Source organism: Mirounga angustirostris, unplaced genomic scaffold, assembly GCF_029215605.1.
Source record: "Mirounga angustirostris isolate CCGP_5_RB_7025 unplaced genomic scaffold, mMirAng1.0.hap1 SCAF_2, whole genome shotgun sequence".
Taxonomy (NCBI): domain Eukaryota; kingdom Metazoa; phylum Chordata; class Mammalia; order Carnivora; family Phocidae; genus Mirounga; species Mirounga angustirostris.
Window position 1 is genome coordinate 507,140 of NW_026991710.1, and position 15,554 is coordinate 522,693.

General features: G+C 59.5%; 1 protein-coding gene across 1 annotated transcript in view; it reads right to left on the reverse strand.

Annotated features, from left to right (window-relative positions):
* The window catches only part of RNF212 (ring finger protein 212), a 38,426-nt gene that overhangs the window by 9,811 nt on the left and 13,061 nt on the right, over positions 1-15,554 (reverse strand). The window contains exons 4-9 of the mRNA XM_045881660.3: positions 12,293-12,349; positions 11,598-11,656; positions 9,920-9,972; positions 9,767-9,827; positions 8,702-8,747; positions 2,128-2,191 (exon numbers count right to left, since the gene is read on the reverse strand). Of these exons, the coding sequence (XP_045737616.1) occupies positions 2,128-2,191; positions 8,702-8,747; positions 9,767-9,827; positions 9,920-9,972; positions 11,598-11,656; positions 12,293-12,349 (340 nt within the window). The remainder of the gene's footprint in view (positions 1-2,127; positions 2,192-8,701; positions 8,748-9,766; positions 9,828-9,919; positions 9,973-11,597; positions 11,657-12,292; positions 12,350-15,554) is intronic.

The following is a 15,554-nucleotide window of genomic DNA, read 5'->3' on the forward strand; positions in this document are numbered from 1 at the left end:
TTGCAAGCACCCCTGTCCTTTGAGGGGGGCTGGGGCACTGCATCTGCAACATGTTCTCAGTGGCTCAGAGATACACTAACCATAAAGGGTAGGGAGCAAATCTGGCAAAATGTTGGGGAATCTGGGTGAAGGGAACATGGGAGTTTTTTATATTATTCTTACCATTTTCTTGTGTGTTATTTCTGAAATATTTTCAAAATAAATTATGAAACTATCAAGCTGGGACACTCATCTTACAGTATATTTCAAAATATACTCCAAAGAGCTTGGAAAAAGGTAAATATTGAAAACTAGAAGAAAATGGTATGGGTATGGAAAAGACCTATCCAAACACAGAAATCTTCTGTGAGGCAGGAAAGGACATAACCACAGATTTGAGACATAAAAATATTAAGTATCTAAAATAAAAAAAAAAAAATCAAATAAAAAATTAAATAGCAAATTGGATAAAAGATCAATATCCCTCATCTTGAGGATTTCATATATGTGAAGGACAAATGAAAAAATAGATAATTCACAGAAAAAAACAAGAGATGACTTAAATGAAGAAACTCAGGATCACAGTCACAGAAATGAGGACCCATCCCTTCCAGAGTGGCAACAGGGGGACACTGAGACGCACGGGGCAGGACGCACACAGGGCAGCCCTCCTGTCACTTCTCAATTCTTGATCGATACATCTGGAAAGCATCAAGGGGGTCCCCATGTTCCCTCCTGGAAACGTGTCCGGGGAGAGAATCCAGTGAGGACCCATGTCCCTGCACACAGCTCGCACACACTGTGGACAGCGAGGGGCAAGAGCCTCCTTGGGGGGGGTGGGAAGTGCACTGAGGCTGAGGACATGGCCAGGCTGGGACGCCAGGTCACAGGCTTCTGTATGGAAAGGAAGATGAGCAGGGCAGCAACTCCCCTGCATGCACTGCTGGTCTCACCTCAGTCCTGTAAAGACAGATCTGAAACCCACAACTGCACGGGAACGGTGAAGGCCAGGGTGTGGGTGGGACCGGGGCATGTGAGGACAGCTTGCCTGGCCCGCGCAGGTGCAGGGGATGTCGGGCCCAGAGGACGCTCCCAACAAAGGCGAGCACGGGGCAAGAGCCAGCACCAAGAGGAACACCACCTCATGCACCCCGGAAATGGCATCCACGGGAAGCTGGACAGGACTAGAGAGTAAGTGTCACGAGCTCTCACCAGGGTGTGACAGGGAGGCCCGTGCATGGGAATAAACAGGCTAAAATGGGAAACTCCGTCCCCGGGGGGTGGGGGAGGGTGGGTGGGGAGCTGCATCCATGAGCTGAATTCTCTCCAAGCCGGCACATCAGGCCTGAGGTGGGCAGTGTGGGAGCAAAAGGCAAGGAGTGGGGATGAGAGGCTGTGAGCAGGATGAACAGCCATGCTGGGGTGCCTCCCGGCCGGCAGGAACAACACGAGTGGTAGAAATGTAGAGCCGCATCCGGGACACACCACGGGACAGTCCCCCAGGGCAGGTGCTGCAGGACCCCCACTCCCACTCAGCCGTGAGGGAGGCAGCAGGAGGCTCTAGAGGCGACCACGCAGATAGCCTGCCTCTCAGTCCTACTCCAAGGCAGCTACTAGAATATCACCGGCAGCAAGAAGCAAAGGTGGGGCAGAGAGCAGAGAAGCTGGGCTCGAGGGCAAGCTTGGTCACAAAGCACGAATATCTCCCCTGCAGGCCTGAGCTCACTGGGCGCTTGGTGAGGAGGTGGGGGCAACAGCAGAGGGGGTAGGCCAGGGGGCCCACCCTGACCCCAGTAGGGAAGGGGCCCGAGCCTGCCGGCGAGCACACAGACTCCCCTCGGAAACCCACCAGCCTCTCCAACTCCCAGGAAGCAAGGCTGGTGATGATACCATTTTGCTCCAGGCCGAGAGGAGACCCGCTACCGCAAGAGCACTCTGTCTGTGGCGTGTTCTGAGGGGGTTCTAACGGGTCCCCCAATGGGCCCAGCAGCCACACCACTTTGGGGAACAGGTCACTCCCACGCTGACTTTGTTGAAGGAGCACTGACATGGGTGCGTCCTGATGGGTTTGACTGAATGCTCCTTTCCGGGGAACGGAGCTCAGCCCACGTGCTGACATGGGGTATGGGTGCAGGGACCCCCACTTACCCATGCGTCCATGCTGAGGTGGGCTGATCAGAGAGATTCTTGCTGGGCCAACTGCCACCTCAGGCTAAGGTGTAAAAAGAAAAATAGTTTCCGATGCGGCCCCTGCTGAGTGAGATTCTCCTTATTTACTAAGAACACACTGCTCAGTGTCTGTCAGTCAGCTGGGGAAATTCCTGGGCTGGCGGGAGACGGGCCCCACACTGCTGTGCCCCGCGGCCCCAGGGAGCCCACAGCACCTAGCACACGGAGGGCTCCACTAAGTGCTTTTAAGAGTTTCGGAAGAGAGAGAAGTCAAGTCCTTGACTGACGTCATAAATTTTACTCGTTTTGAGAGAGAGAGAATCTCCAGCAGACTCCCCTCTGGGGGCACAGCCCCATGTGGAGCTCAATCCCATGACCCTGAGATCATGACCTGAGCCAAAACCAAGTCAGACACTTAACCGACTGAGCCACCCAGGCACCCCTGATACCATAAAGTTTAAAATCCTGATTAAATCCATTCTGTGCATATAATTTTATCACCTTGCAATCTAGATGCTGATGGGGCGAGGTGTTATCAAATCACAGGGAGCCCTGCTCTGGCCATGCACCTGTCATGTACCCCCTCCCTGACTTCCTGAGAGAACACCTCCCTGGTGCTAATGTTAGTGACGGCGGAGCCCTCCTCCCAACACAGATGCTGCCAGGAGTCGGGCCAAATGCTATTTCCAGCTGCCCTGGCCTCACTCCCGTGGCCCCTCACATGCCCGGACCCCCTGGTCTGTCACTAGACTTGGCCACCAGCCCCCAGGCCCCTGACAGCGGCCCATCTTCCCAGCCCCCACCCCTGACACATCCACCCCAGTGGTCCTTTTACTCCATGGTCAGGCAGTCTCCCTTGGCGGCCCCACTCCAGGCCACCCTCTGTGACCCCACCCCCGGCTCATACCCACAAGCCAGACTCAACCCTGAAGGGACCGGCCCCCTCGGGCAGACACTGCAAACAGCACAGCCCTGCCTGGAGGGCTGGCTCTCCACCGAGATGGCCACTGATGGCCCGCTCACACCCAGGAGAGCACTCTCACACCAGGGGGGCACGCTCACACCCACTGACGGCACGCTCACACCCAGACCACCACGTTCACACCCAGGAAAGCACGCTCACACCCAGGACAGCACTCTCACACCCAGGAGAGCACGCTCACACCCACTGACAGCATGCTCACACCCAGACCACCACGTTCACACCCAGGAGAGCACGCTCACACCCACTGACAGCATGCTCACACCCAGGAGAGCAGGCTCACACCCACTGATGGCATGCTCACACCCAGACCACCACGTTCACACCCAGGAGAGCACGCTCACACCCAGGAGAGCACGCTCACACCCACTGATGACACGCTCACACCCAGACCACAACATTCACAACCAGGAGAGCACGCTCACACCCAGGACAGCACTCTCACACAGGAGAGCACGCTCACACCCACTGACGGCACGCTCACACCCAGACCGCCACGCTCACACCCAGACCACCACGTTCACACCCAGGAGAGCACGCTCACACCCACTGACAGCACGCTCACACCCAGGAGAGCAGGCTCACACCCACTGATGGCATGCTCACACCCAGACCACCACGTTCACACCCAGGAGAGCACGCTCACACCCAGGAGAGCACACTCACACCCACTGATGGCACGCTCACACCCAGACCACAACATTCACAACCAGGAGAGCACGCTCACACCCAGGACAGCACTCTCACACAGGAGAGCACGCTCACACCCACTGACGGCACGCTCACACCCAGACCGCCACGCTCACACCCAGACCAACACGTTCACACGCAGGAGAGCACACTCACACCCAGGACAGCACACTCACACCCACTGACAGCACGCTCACACCCAGGACAGCACGCTCACCCCAAGGAGAGCACACTCACACCCAGGAGAGCACGCTCACACCCACTGATGGCACGCTCACACCCAGACCACAACATTCACAACCAGGAGAGCACGCTCACACCCAGGACAGCACGCTCACACCCACTGATGGCACGCTTACACCCAGGAGAGCACGGTCACACCCACTGACGGCACGCTCACTCACACCCAGGATACCACGCTCACACCCACTGACAGCACGCTCGCACCCAGGACACCACGCTCACACCCACTGACAGCACGCTCGCACCCAGACCACCACGTTCACACCCAGGAGAGCACGCTCACACCCACTGACAGCACGCTCACACCCAGGAGAGCAGGCTCACACCCACTGATGGCATGCTCACACCCAGGAGAGCACCCTCACACCCAGGAGAGCACGCTCACACCCACTAATGGCACACTCACACCCAGACCACCACGTTCACACCCAGGAGAGCACGCTCATACCCACTGATGGTACGCTCAACCCAGACCACCACGTTCACACCCAGGAGAGCACATTCACACCCAGGAGAGCATGCTCACACCCAGTGATGGCACGCTCACACCCAGACCACCACGTTCACACCCAGGAGAGCACGCTCACACCCAGGAGAGCACACTCACACCCAGACCACCATGCTCACACCCAGGACACCACGCTCACAACCACTGACGGCACGCTTACACCCAGGAGAGCACGGTCATACCCACTGATGGCACGCTCACACCCAGGAGAGCATGCTCACACCCACTGACGGCACGCTCACACCCAGGACACCACGCTCACACCCAGGACAGCACACTCACACCCACTGACAGCACGCTCGCACCCAGGACACCACGCTCACACCCACTGACAGCATGCTCACACCCACTAATGGCACACTCACACCCAAGAGAGCACGCTCACACCCAGGACAGCACGCTCACACCCAGGACAGCACGGTCACACCCAGGACAGCACGCTCACACCCACTGACGGCACGCTCACACCCAGACCGCCACGCTCACACCCAGACCAACACGTTCACACGCAGGAGAGCACACTCACACCCAGGACAGCACACTCACACCCACTGACAGCACACTCACACCCAGGAGAGCACGCTCACACCCATTGATGGCACGCTCACACCCAGTGATGGCACGCTCACACCCAGACCACCACGTTCACACCCAGGAGAGCACGCTCACACCCAGACCACCATGCTCACACCCAGGACACCACGCTCACAACCACTGATGGCACGCTCACACCCAGGAGAGCATGCTCACACCCACTGACAGCACGCTCACACCCAGGACACCACGCTCACACCCACTGATGGCATGCTCACACCCAGGACAGCATGCTCACACCCAGGACAGCACACTCACACCCACTGACAGCATGCTCACATCCACTAATGGCACGCTCACACCCAAGAGAGCACGCTCACACCCAGGAGAGCACGGTCACACCCAGGACAGCACGCTCACACCCACTGACAGCACGCTCACACCCAGGACAGTATGCTCACACCCAGGACAGCACGCTCACACCCACTGATGGCACACTCACACCAGGACAGAGCTTCCCAAGTTGAAGCGTCTTTCCTGGCCATCCTTGGGAATGGTGGGTTGGCTGCAGCTGTCCCCCTACGGGCTCGTGCTCTGGTCCCACTATTTCTGGGTTCCTCCCATGGGCCAGTCCTGGCAACCGCACCATTTTGCTGTTGTACTCAGCGTAAGTCAAGAGTACCTGGCCTGCCCACCCTCCCCGGGGCTCCCCATTGCATGGCCACCCACTGAGTCAGGATGCCCAGATGCCCACCACTCTCATGCACCCCAGCAGCCCTTTGCACCTGCTCCTCTCACAGCCTCCCATGGGGCTGTGCTCCTGACCCCCACCTCCGTCCAGTTCTAAACAACTGACAGAGTATTTGCAACACCAGAAAAATTATCATCATAGAGCACAGGCAAAAATTACTAAGTTGGATTAGAGCTGGGTAACTTGTCTTTTCTCACCCTAGCTCCTACTAAGAAAGGATTTCTATTTGTTCTAGGGAGAAACCAGTAACAGGTGAAGCCAAAAGGATACAAAGACCCAGATTGCCCAGGGTGGTGGCCACAGCACAGAAGCACAGCCTGGCTGTGTGGCCACAGGGGTGACAGGTGCTGCCATGGGTACCAGGAGTCAGAGGTACCAGGACAGGGCCTGTGAGGACCCGTTTTCTGGAGCATGACTGGGAGTTACTGCCTAAGATTGGGATGTTCGCTGCTGTATTCAGCTGCACGCAGAACTCCGACCGTCTCCCTGGGCCCCGGCCGAAGGCCCATTCTGAGCAGAGCAGGCACAGACCCGACCTGGACCAGCACGAGGAAGCCACAGCTCCCGTGGGAGGTGTCCCACGCCAGGCTGCATTTTGGGGGTGGCTCCGAGGGCAGAGGGCTCTACAGGGCGGCAAGGAGTTCACAGGAAATCCGAGAAGACAGCACGTGGCAGATGGTTCCAAGGAAGAGTGCACTCCGCACATGGCAGGCGTTCACGGGCGGGCTTCCTCACCTGCCGCCTGCCGGCCCCATGCGGACCAGGCCCGGCTCAGGGGCTGAATCAAATGCAGCTTTATGGCTCTCCCTCTATTTACAACTTGCTCAGTGCAGGCTTTTTCCTGTGAGAGAATAAACACTCTAGAAAGATCTAGGACTCCCCAGTGTCAGGAGGTTATGGATGTGCAAAGCTTCCCACCAGGGTGTCTGCTGCCACGGGGTCGGGGTCTCCTGGTCCTGAAGTCACATGACAACAGCCACCCCGCCCGCCTGGGGTGCCACGTGGAAGCTGCTGGTTACGTGTCTGCACATTCATGCACTCGTTTCTGCATTCTCGACGGCTGACGTGTTTGCCCTCGGGATTCTCCTTCAAGCTGGCGTTCACATTTTACCGGCTTCCCTCACGAATTCGTGAGTCACGGGACGTGTTCACTTGATGCTTGTGAGTCCCCGGCAGGAAATCGCAGGCTGGGAAAGCCTAGTCCACGTGTGAGGCGCCATCAGCACCCTGTCCACCTGTAGGCTCTGCCTCGCTCGCCTTTTCTCCCAGGACCCCAGGCTCGGCACTGGGCAGCAGGGGAGCAAGGACAAGGCCCCCCGGGACTGGCGAAGGCCGTGCCCCGGCAGCTGACCCCCGGCTGCTTGCTTGAGGTGTCGTAGGGTGGGCACGGCATCTTCTCCACTGGCTGTGATGCCCTCATTCAGCTTCCCCCATGGCCATGGCCACTCACCTTGCCAGAAACACCAGACAACGCCCCTTGCTTGGCCGGAGCCCTGTTCCCCCGCCCCCTGCCGCAGGCCGGCTGCACCACCCTGGGTCTGCCAGGAGACAGCGCTCACCCCACCCCCGCTGGGCGTGCACAGCGTTCTAGCCAAGGTGCCTTAGCATGCACCCACTCCCAGGGCCGGCGGAGCAGCCGGGCGGGGATCGACAGGGTAGACAAGTCTCCCTGCGTTCTGCTCTGGCAGCCCATAGCCCGTCTCTGAACACAGGTGCACCCATTCATTTCCATCCTGGATGCCTGTCTGCTGGAGACGTCTGTGCAGTCTCACTATCCCCCATCTGCCCCTGATGGCAGCATGAGCTCCCACTGGTCCAAGACGTCACTCTGCAATTTCAAGACAGTTCCCCACATTCTGGTCCCTCAGCTGTAACACCCAGTGACACATGAATCAGTTTAGGTTGTCAGTCTCGGATCTCCAAAACTAAGCCACATGTAGGTGAGGCTCAGGGTCCAGCCTCTGGGGAAAAAAGGCCAGCAGGCGGTGGCGGGTGCTGGGACCCAGAGGGCAGGGAGGAAGTGCAGCCTCAGTCTCCGTCCAGGACCTGACGTGGGGCTTGGAGATGGGCAGGGGAGGAGGCACTTGCTGGCACCAGCTGCCAGGGACTGGGGTGTCTCCTCCATCCCAGCTCTGAATGGCTTTGCATTCCCACCTGCTCATCCTGGAATCTGGATTCCTCCTTAATATGGTTCCAGGACGGCTCCCTTGGAAACGAGCACTACTCACTAAGCAGCCTGAACACCCATGTGCACCTCCCAGGGCGACCAGGAGACTGCAAACAAGAAGCACTAGGTGCTGTGTCGGTTAAGTCACCAATGCTGACGAGTCCATGTGCACCAACCAGCCGCGCACTGCTTGAGCCACTTTTCCGACCTGGTCGCTCCCTCTCCGGGCCCCAGGAGCCTCCGCCTGGGGACTAGCTCCCCCACCCCCTTCCCAAGCTGCCCGCATCTGGCCAGGGGGCAGTCTGGCCATGCTCTGTTTGGGCCAGGCCTGGGGCCCTGAGCTTCCTCTGCTCTGGTTTCTCTCCTCTGTTCCTCAGAGCCCTTCACGCTTCCGCTTGGCTGGACAGGGCTGATCCTGACTACACAGCATCACTTCCACCCTGCCCACCCGCCTGCTCCCTGTGCCTCAGTCACAGTCCCGGCCTGGCTCCCTGCAGGGTCATGCAGGACCTACCCTATAAACCACACCCCAACCTGCTTACCCCTTGGTCCAGCACACGACAAGAGACCCCGCTGTGATCTGTCCATTACACAAACGCTCATGTATCCTGGCGCTGAGGAAAACCACAATTGTGTGCTGTGTGGGGGACAAGCAGCACGGGGAACAGGTGTACTTACTTTTCTCATTGGGGAAGGAGTATGGTCAACCTGCATGAACTCCACTCTGTTAAATGAACAGTGGGATACATTTAGTGAGCCTGGGTCCCGTCCACACCCCGTCCAGGCCCACACTCGGTCCGTTCGTGCATCTGGCTCTTCACTGGCTGCCCACAGCCTGTCAGCCAGACGCACATGGGCACGCTTCTCCACCGGGCCCTGGCCCCGCTCTGGAGCCCCTGCTCCACTCCTCGCCCCACACCCTCCTTCTTCCATGGGCCAACCGTGTCCTCGCCCCTCCAACTCAGGCCCAAACCTCCTGCAGCGCAAGCAGGAACATCTCGTCTACTTTCCTTAACACTTACTGCCTGACCGACACGTTTTACACAGCGGGTGCTCAGTAAATGTTAGTCCCCTAATTACTCAGCCCACGTGTGACAGGGAAGCGTCGTCTGGGCAGCCCTGCAGGAGAGATGGCGGAAGGAAGGACAAAGGAAGGGTGGGGGAGTGACCCGTGTGCCCGCCGAGTGTGAGCCGCGGCAGAAAGGGCCGGTGCTGCACCCAGACTCAACCCCAACTGTCTCAGGGAAGCGCCACGGCGAGGGGTGCAGCTCCCATCAGTCAGGGTGGGTCAGGGTCCCCAGTGGTGCCACCAACACAGCTGTGGTATCTTGTCCTGTTTTCTGTGCTGCATTCGCTTCCAAGCGCCTCCCCCAGCCTGGCCATCTTGGTCCCAGACCAGAGTCCCAGGCACGCCGCCGCCCATCAGCCCAGCATGGGCGCAGGATGGCCCCCGACCAGTTGCAACGACTGTGGGGACGGAGCTCTGATGGGCGAGCCTGCACCACACACCTGGCTCTGGGGCTGTGCCCGTGAGGCTCTGCAGGGCCCGGAGGAGCCGGAGGGAGGGCCAAGCTCCCGAGTCCTGTGCTAAGTGTTGCTGGGTGTCCACCGAGCTGTCCAGCATCCGGGGACTTGCAGGGTTGGGGGGCCGAGGAGAACCGGAGGTGTGTTGGAGGAAGGGCCATGTGACCTGTCAGACCCGTGACTCTCAGGGGCCCTCAGACGTTCCCACTGGGCACACACCTGTCAGAGGCTGACGAGTCAAGGGGCAGGAGCGGGTGTCCGCCTGGCTTTGCTGAAGGAGCTGTGGTGGAGGTCTGAGCGTTAGGCCGCGGTCAGACAGCCCAGCTGCATGCCTCTTCATAGCCCTCCCCGTTCAGGCCCCATGTTACTTACTTGAAACTGGAGTTTTTATTGCGCTGAAAGCTGTTTGTTGTGACGATCTCATACTAAACAGATGGAGAGAAGGTGTTAATTAAACCGTAAACGTCTACTCCCACGGAATTCATTCCAGTTTGAAGTAGAAGATGACAAACAGCCAGATGCTCCCCGTCTGCCCGGCCCCCCATCTCTTGCCAGCCTCACGTACACGCAGACTCACTTTCCACCCAGAGCAGCTCCCTGAGGACAGGCAAGTGGCCTGCGCTCACTCTAACCTGCCCATGCCCAGTGCTGGGAACAAGCAGGTGCTTGACAAAGACCTGCCAAGTGACTCACTGACCAGGGGGTGGGGGCAGGCAGATGTCTGCACTGTGGGGACCCAGCATCTCCGAGGGCACTGGCTCCTGGATTCCATACACACGTCTGTTCTGTGCTGGCGTCCCCAGGACACAGCACCACAACAGAGCTGACCCGACGCCCCCGTGGTGAACACCGCGCTGCATGACTTCTGTTCCTCGTGCGCGGGCGGCGGTCTGGGTGAGGGCGTCCTCCCCCAAGCGAGGGGCGCGCGGAGCGAGCCAGCCAGATGACCCCGCCCCAGCCAGGCCAGAAAGGCTCCACCTGGCATGAGAGCCCGGGGAGAACAGGCAGACCCGGGCTCGCAGGAGTCAGGTGTGGGAGATACCCTGCCTGTGATGTGCCTGAACAGAAGATGGGAACAAAAATAAGCTAACCCCACGATGGCAGAAAGGACCAGGAACCTTCTAGAAACATATAACTGAGCAGCCAAAATGAACCCGAGGCGGAAAAGGTGTGCAGCGCAGAGCTGAGCACAGAAGCAGGGCCGGGGGGCCGCACGGGAGCAGCCCGGGGAAAGACAGCGGCTGCGGAGCGGTTCCCCAGAAAGAAAGGAACTTGTACACCAAGGACTGACCCTGCGTGGGCGCATCACCCTCTCTGCCGCTCCCTGGACTCGGACGGAGCAGGGCCTCACCACTGGGTCGGCCTCTCGGGACCTCCACTGCTGTGCCAGCCGGGGCCGGATCTCCCCGGAGTGTGTGGAGCCCAGAGCACACCCTCACCCTGGTGCCGGCTGGCGGCGGCCCATTTACCCCAGACAGGCCGCGTGGTGGCCGTGTAGCTTCCAGCTGCCCAGGGCCCCCGGCAGCAAGCATCCACCTGCAGTGTGTGGGTCACCCCTGCACATGCGACCAGCTGGGTGGACAGCAGCTCCCCAGGGCCACTGACTCTGCAGACTTTAACCTAACATGCGACCCGGCAAACTTGGACTTGCGCAGAGTCCCCGTGTTAACACACCTGAGAGAACACAGTCCGTCTCACAGAACAGAAGGCACCGTGACGGTAAGGGGGCCGTGTGGATGCTGCCCTAGGGTAGACCGCGGGCCCCACACTGACAGACACACGGGCTGCACGCATTCACTGTCACGGGCGCCATGATTCCTGGCAGAGGGGAGCCCCTCAGCCCCAGGACCCTCTGGGGAGCCCCCCAGGGGAACCAGTCCTGTGTGTTTTCACAGCTCCCACTGCTTCCCACTGCACTTTTGCTTTGACAGAAGCTTCTAGTAAATGAAAGTGCTCTTTCTTCTGCTTCTTGGTTACAAGGTCTTACAAGGTCAGACGGCCAAGCGGGCAGCAGTCAGCTGCCCCGGGTGTGCCCGTGGAGAGGACTCACCTCTGAAGCTGTTCCATCCGCAGCACTGACTTCCGAAGGGATTCCTCCAGCTTTGTGATCTAAACACAATCAGACTTCTGGTTATCAGGCAGACCAGCGGAGAGTATAGACAGCACACACTGACCCTCTCAACGTTGTAAGCCGCGAATCCGAACACGGCCGCCACAGGAGCTGCCCTCTTGCTATTTCGGAGGAAATCTGCACCGCGTGCAGGCCGCCAGGGGCCCCAGGAGCCAGCGCTGGAAAGCCATCTGGGCAGCGCGAAGCGTGCGGTGTAGCCCAGCCTCAGCAAGCGGCCTCGCCCCGGTGCTCCTCTGAGCTCTCTGTCTACACCCCAGATACGAAACTAGATGAACACTGCCACTTTCACCAAAGCTCTGCTCTCCTTCCGTGTAGAGGAGGGTGTTTATAGGGCAAACAGGCATCTTGAATGTCCTTTTGTAAGGTTTCCCCAGGGCAACCTCATAGCTGTTGTGTGTGGAAAAGTGCCCGATGAGCTCTGGGGATGTTCATGGGTCGGTGTTGTCGCAAAGTGAAACTGCCCCCGTGACCACGGCTGGGTCCCCCAAGCGGCCACGTGCTGATCACAGACGCGAACCCGTGCTGGGCTGTGGGTCAGCAGGACAGGTGCCCGCCAGGGGCCCGCCGCCTGAGACACAGCCTGGGTTAACTAGGCAGCAAGTCACGGGAGTTACCTTTTCTCTATAGAAGGTCAAGAGTCTCTTTCTGTGCTTTTCTTGAAATTCTGAAATCTGAGAAGAGAATACGTGTCAGCTACAGGAACTGGCCGGGCTGCAAACACGCACGCTGTCCCAGAAGCCAGGGTTTGGGATGGACCTCGGTGCAGGCCCAAGCACGCTCCGCTTCCTTACACCCTGTCCCCCGGTCCAGGCGTGGGCTCTGCTGGCTGCCCCCCCGTGCCTGGAGCCAAGCTCAGCACAGCCGGCGGTGTGAGCAGCGGTGCGGGCCCAGATGCACACGCGAGCGGAGGCCGTGTGCTCCACGCGGAGGTCACACAGACCACAGGGCTGCACCACGCCCCTCGCTTGCGTCCTCAGTGGTGCTCAGGGCCTCGCCATGGGACGGGACACAACCCAGTGGGCCGATCACAGTGTACCATCCCTCTGGCCGCAGCAATGGATCACGGGAAGGCCTCTTGACCGAACAGCACCCACGGGGAACACCCTGGACATGCTACATGGATGGGGCTGGCCGGAAGGGCACAGCGCCAAGTGGAGCCCAGAGAGCCCAGGGACCTTTTCTGGACCCCCAGGGCCCACTGCACCTGGGACCACCTCTGCTCTTCCATTTAGATGGGCCCCAACTTCCGCATCTGCGGTAGGTTCCTGAGAACACCAACTAAATCAGAAACAGCGATCTGTGATTTACTCAGGGGAGGAGAGAGCCACCCCACGTTGAGCAAAGTTCTATTTATTTATTTAATTTGTCAGGGGGCGGAGCAAAAGGACAAGCAGGGGGAGGGGCAGAGGGAGAAGCAGGCCTCCCGCTGAGCAGGGAGCCTGATGCGGGGCTCGATCCCAGGACCCCGGGATCATGACCTGAGCCGAAGGCAGACGCTTCACCGACTGAGCCCCCCAGGTGTCCCTAAGGGAAGTTTTCAGACAATGATGCCTCCCCTCCGGGAACACCACCCTGTAACTGCTAAAACTTGATTCTGCTGCCCCCGGGCAGGGTTCCTGCAGGACTGGGATGTGAGGCCAGCATCCTCTAGGTCCTACACCCCATCAGTGTACCCCAGGAATCTGCTTAGTGGGCAGACATGAAGGGCGGCTGGTGCTGTCCCCAGGCTCACTGGGCTAGCACAGACTGAGGGAGAAACCACCATGGACTGGACGGCCAGCCCACAGAAGGTCTTCAGTGCCTCCTCTATGGCCCAGGCCACCTCCAGAAGACAGGACCACGGTCAGGAGTGACAGCCTCTTCCCATCCTCCTGCATCTTCCCAGGGATTCCACACCCTCGGGGGTCTGGAGGACACACCGCATGGGGCCCCTGCTCCACAAGACAAGGGCCAACGGACACAGGCTCTGCCCGGAGCATTAGTCTGTGGTGGGGGCACCACGAGGGGCCTGCAATGTCACCTCCATGGGCATCTTCGTCTTCATGAGGCCACGTCCCAGAAATGTCCTTGATGCTCGGCGACAGCTCTCAGGTCTGGCTCCCAGGAGGGGGTGAGGTGCTGTGGGACAGAAGGGCCAGCCAGGTCCTAGACTGGAGGAGGGGGCTGTGCACAGCGGGGAGGCGTTCTGGCAGATCTAGAGGCACCCCCCCCTCCCAAGTCGCCTTCAGCCAGGACTAGGCCGACAGTCTGTTTGCTTGGTCTCATTCCTCAACGGGTTCTGTGCCCGCGGCAAGAAGAGGGTATCACACACCTCTGACCCGTAAACCTCGTGTCCTGGTGCAGGGTCCGCTCTGAGAAACAGAAAGCAGGAGCATCTGGAAGTGACCACAGGATGGCCCACCTGGAGCATCTGGGAGCAGGGCTGTGTCCACGCCGGCAGGTGGGCTTGACCTCAGAAGAGCTCGGGCTCAGCAGGGCCTGTGGGCGGGCCCGTGGGTGTTTTGAGGACGGCAGAGAACAAGTGTGCAGGCCTCCGTGGCTGGCACAGACAGGATAATGCAATGAGGCCACAGCAAGGACCAGGCCACGGGCAGAGCTGAGCAGGGAGAGGGGCCTGTGGATGGGACGCCGAGTCCCGAGGGGCCTGGTGCAAGTCCAGGGGCAGCGTGGACCCCTGTGGCCATATGCCACCCACCTGTACCAGGCAGGGGCCAGCCTCCGGGACTCCAGGGTGTCAGGCCCCTCAGGTTGAGTTGCTGCGGCCTTGACCGGGGTGGGGGATATGGACACCAGTAGAACAAAATGTAAAAGGGCCATGACCCTCATCTGGTAGAGAGTGCCCTCCTGCACAGAGGGGGCACCCGCTCCGTGAGATTTTTATGAAGTGCGGAGACTGAGGAAGCCCAGACCAGGAGCTGAGCACATACGCACCCTCTCTGCCGGTCCCTGTGACGGGCAGGGGCAGCTGTGGGACAGCTCGGGGTGCCTGCCACCCGGTGGGTCCATCCCCGAGGGGCAGCCAAGTGTCCACGCTCTGACTGACTGACATGGGCCAGCCCTGGCTCAGGGAGCTGCTCAGGGGAAGGAGGATTTCTGCTTCTTCCAAACTAGATCAGGAAGGGTGACCTCCTGACCGCCTCCTTGGACCCCCCTGCTGTGGTTCTGACACCCACTCGTGCTGTGGCCTGAGGGTGGCTTTACGCTCTTAAAGTTACTGTCGATGTGGGTTTGCTCCGTCAGTGCTTCCCTACCAGAAGTTAATACCAAGAGGAATTTACAATACCTATCAATTCATTCAAGAATAATGAGGAGCGCCTGAGTGGCTCAGTCGTTAAGCATCTGCCTTCGGCTCAGGTCATGATCCCGGGGTCCTGGGATCGAGCCCCGCATCGGGCTCCCTGCTCAGCGAGAAGCCTGCTTCTCCCTCTCCCACTCCCCCTGCTTGTGTTCCCGCTCTCGCTGTGTCTCTGTCAAATAAATAAAATCTTAAAAAAAAAAAAAAGAGTAACGAGCCCAGTACGTTAACGTGCGTGACGATGCGCTATCCTGTCGTGAGGCCTCTGGAAACTCCACTTCACACCCAGACAGATGGGCACGTGGCCATGGGACGTGTGGCCCAGAGGTGTGAGGGAGGTCCCTGGCAGCTGCCTCCGCAGCCCACCCCCCACCCCTACACGGGTGCACGCTCTGCGGGGCCGTCTGGAAACGCCATGTCCTTGGTGAGACTCTTGCAAGCACGGGGCTGCCCGTTGTTGTGAATGCCGTGGGTCTGAGGACCTCCCAAGCCCAATCGTGGGCGGCTTCTGGGGCACGTGCGTGTGACTACAGGGCTACACGTAGATGGCAGAGCCGTGACACCGTGGGGCTTCTGGCTTT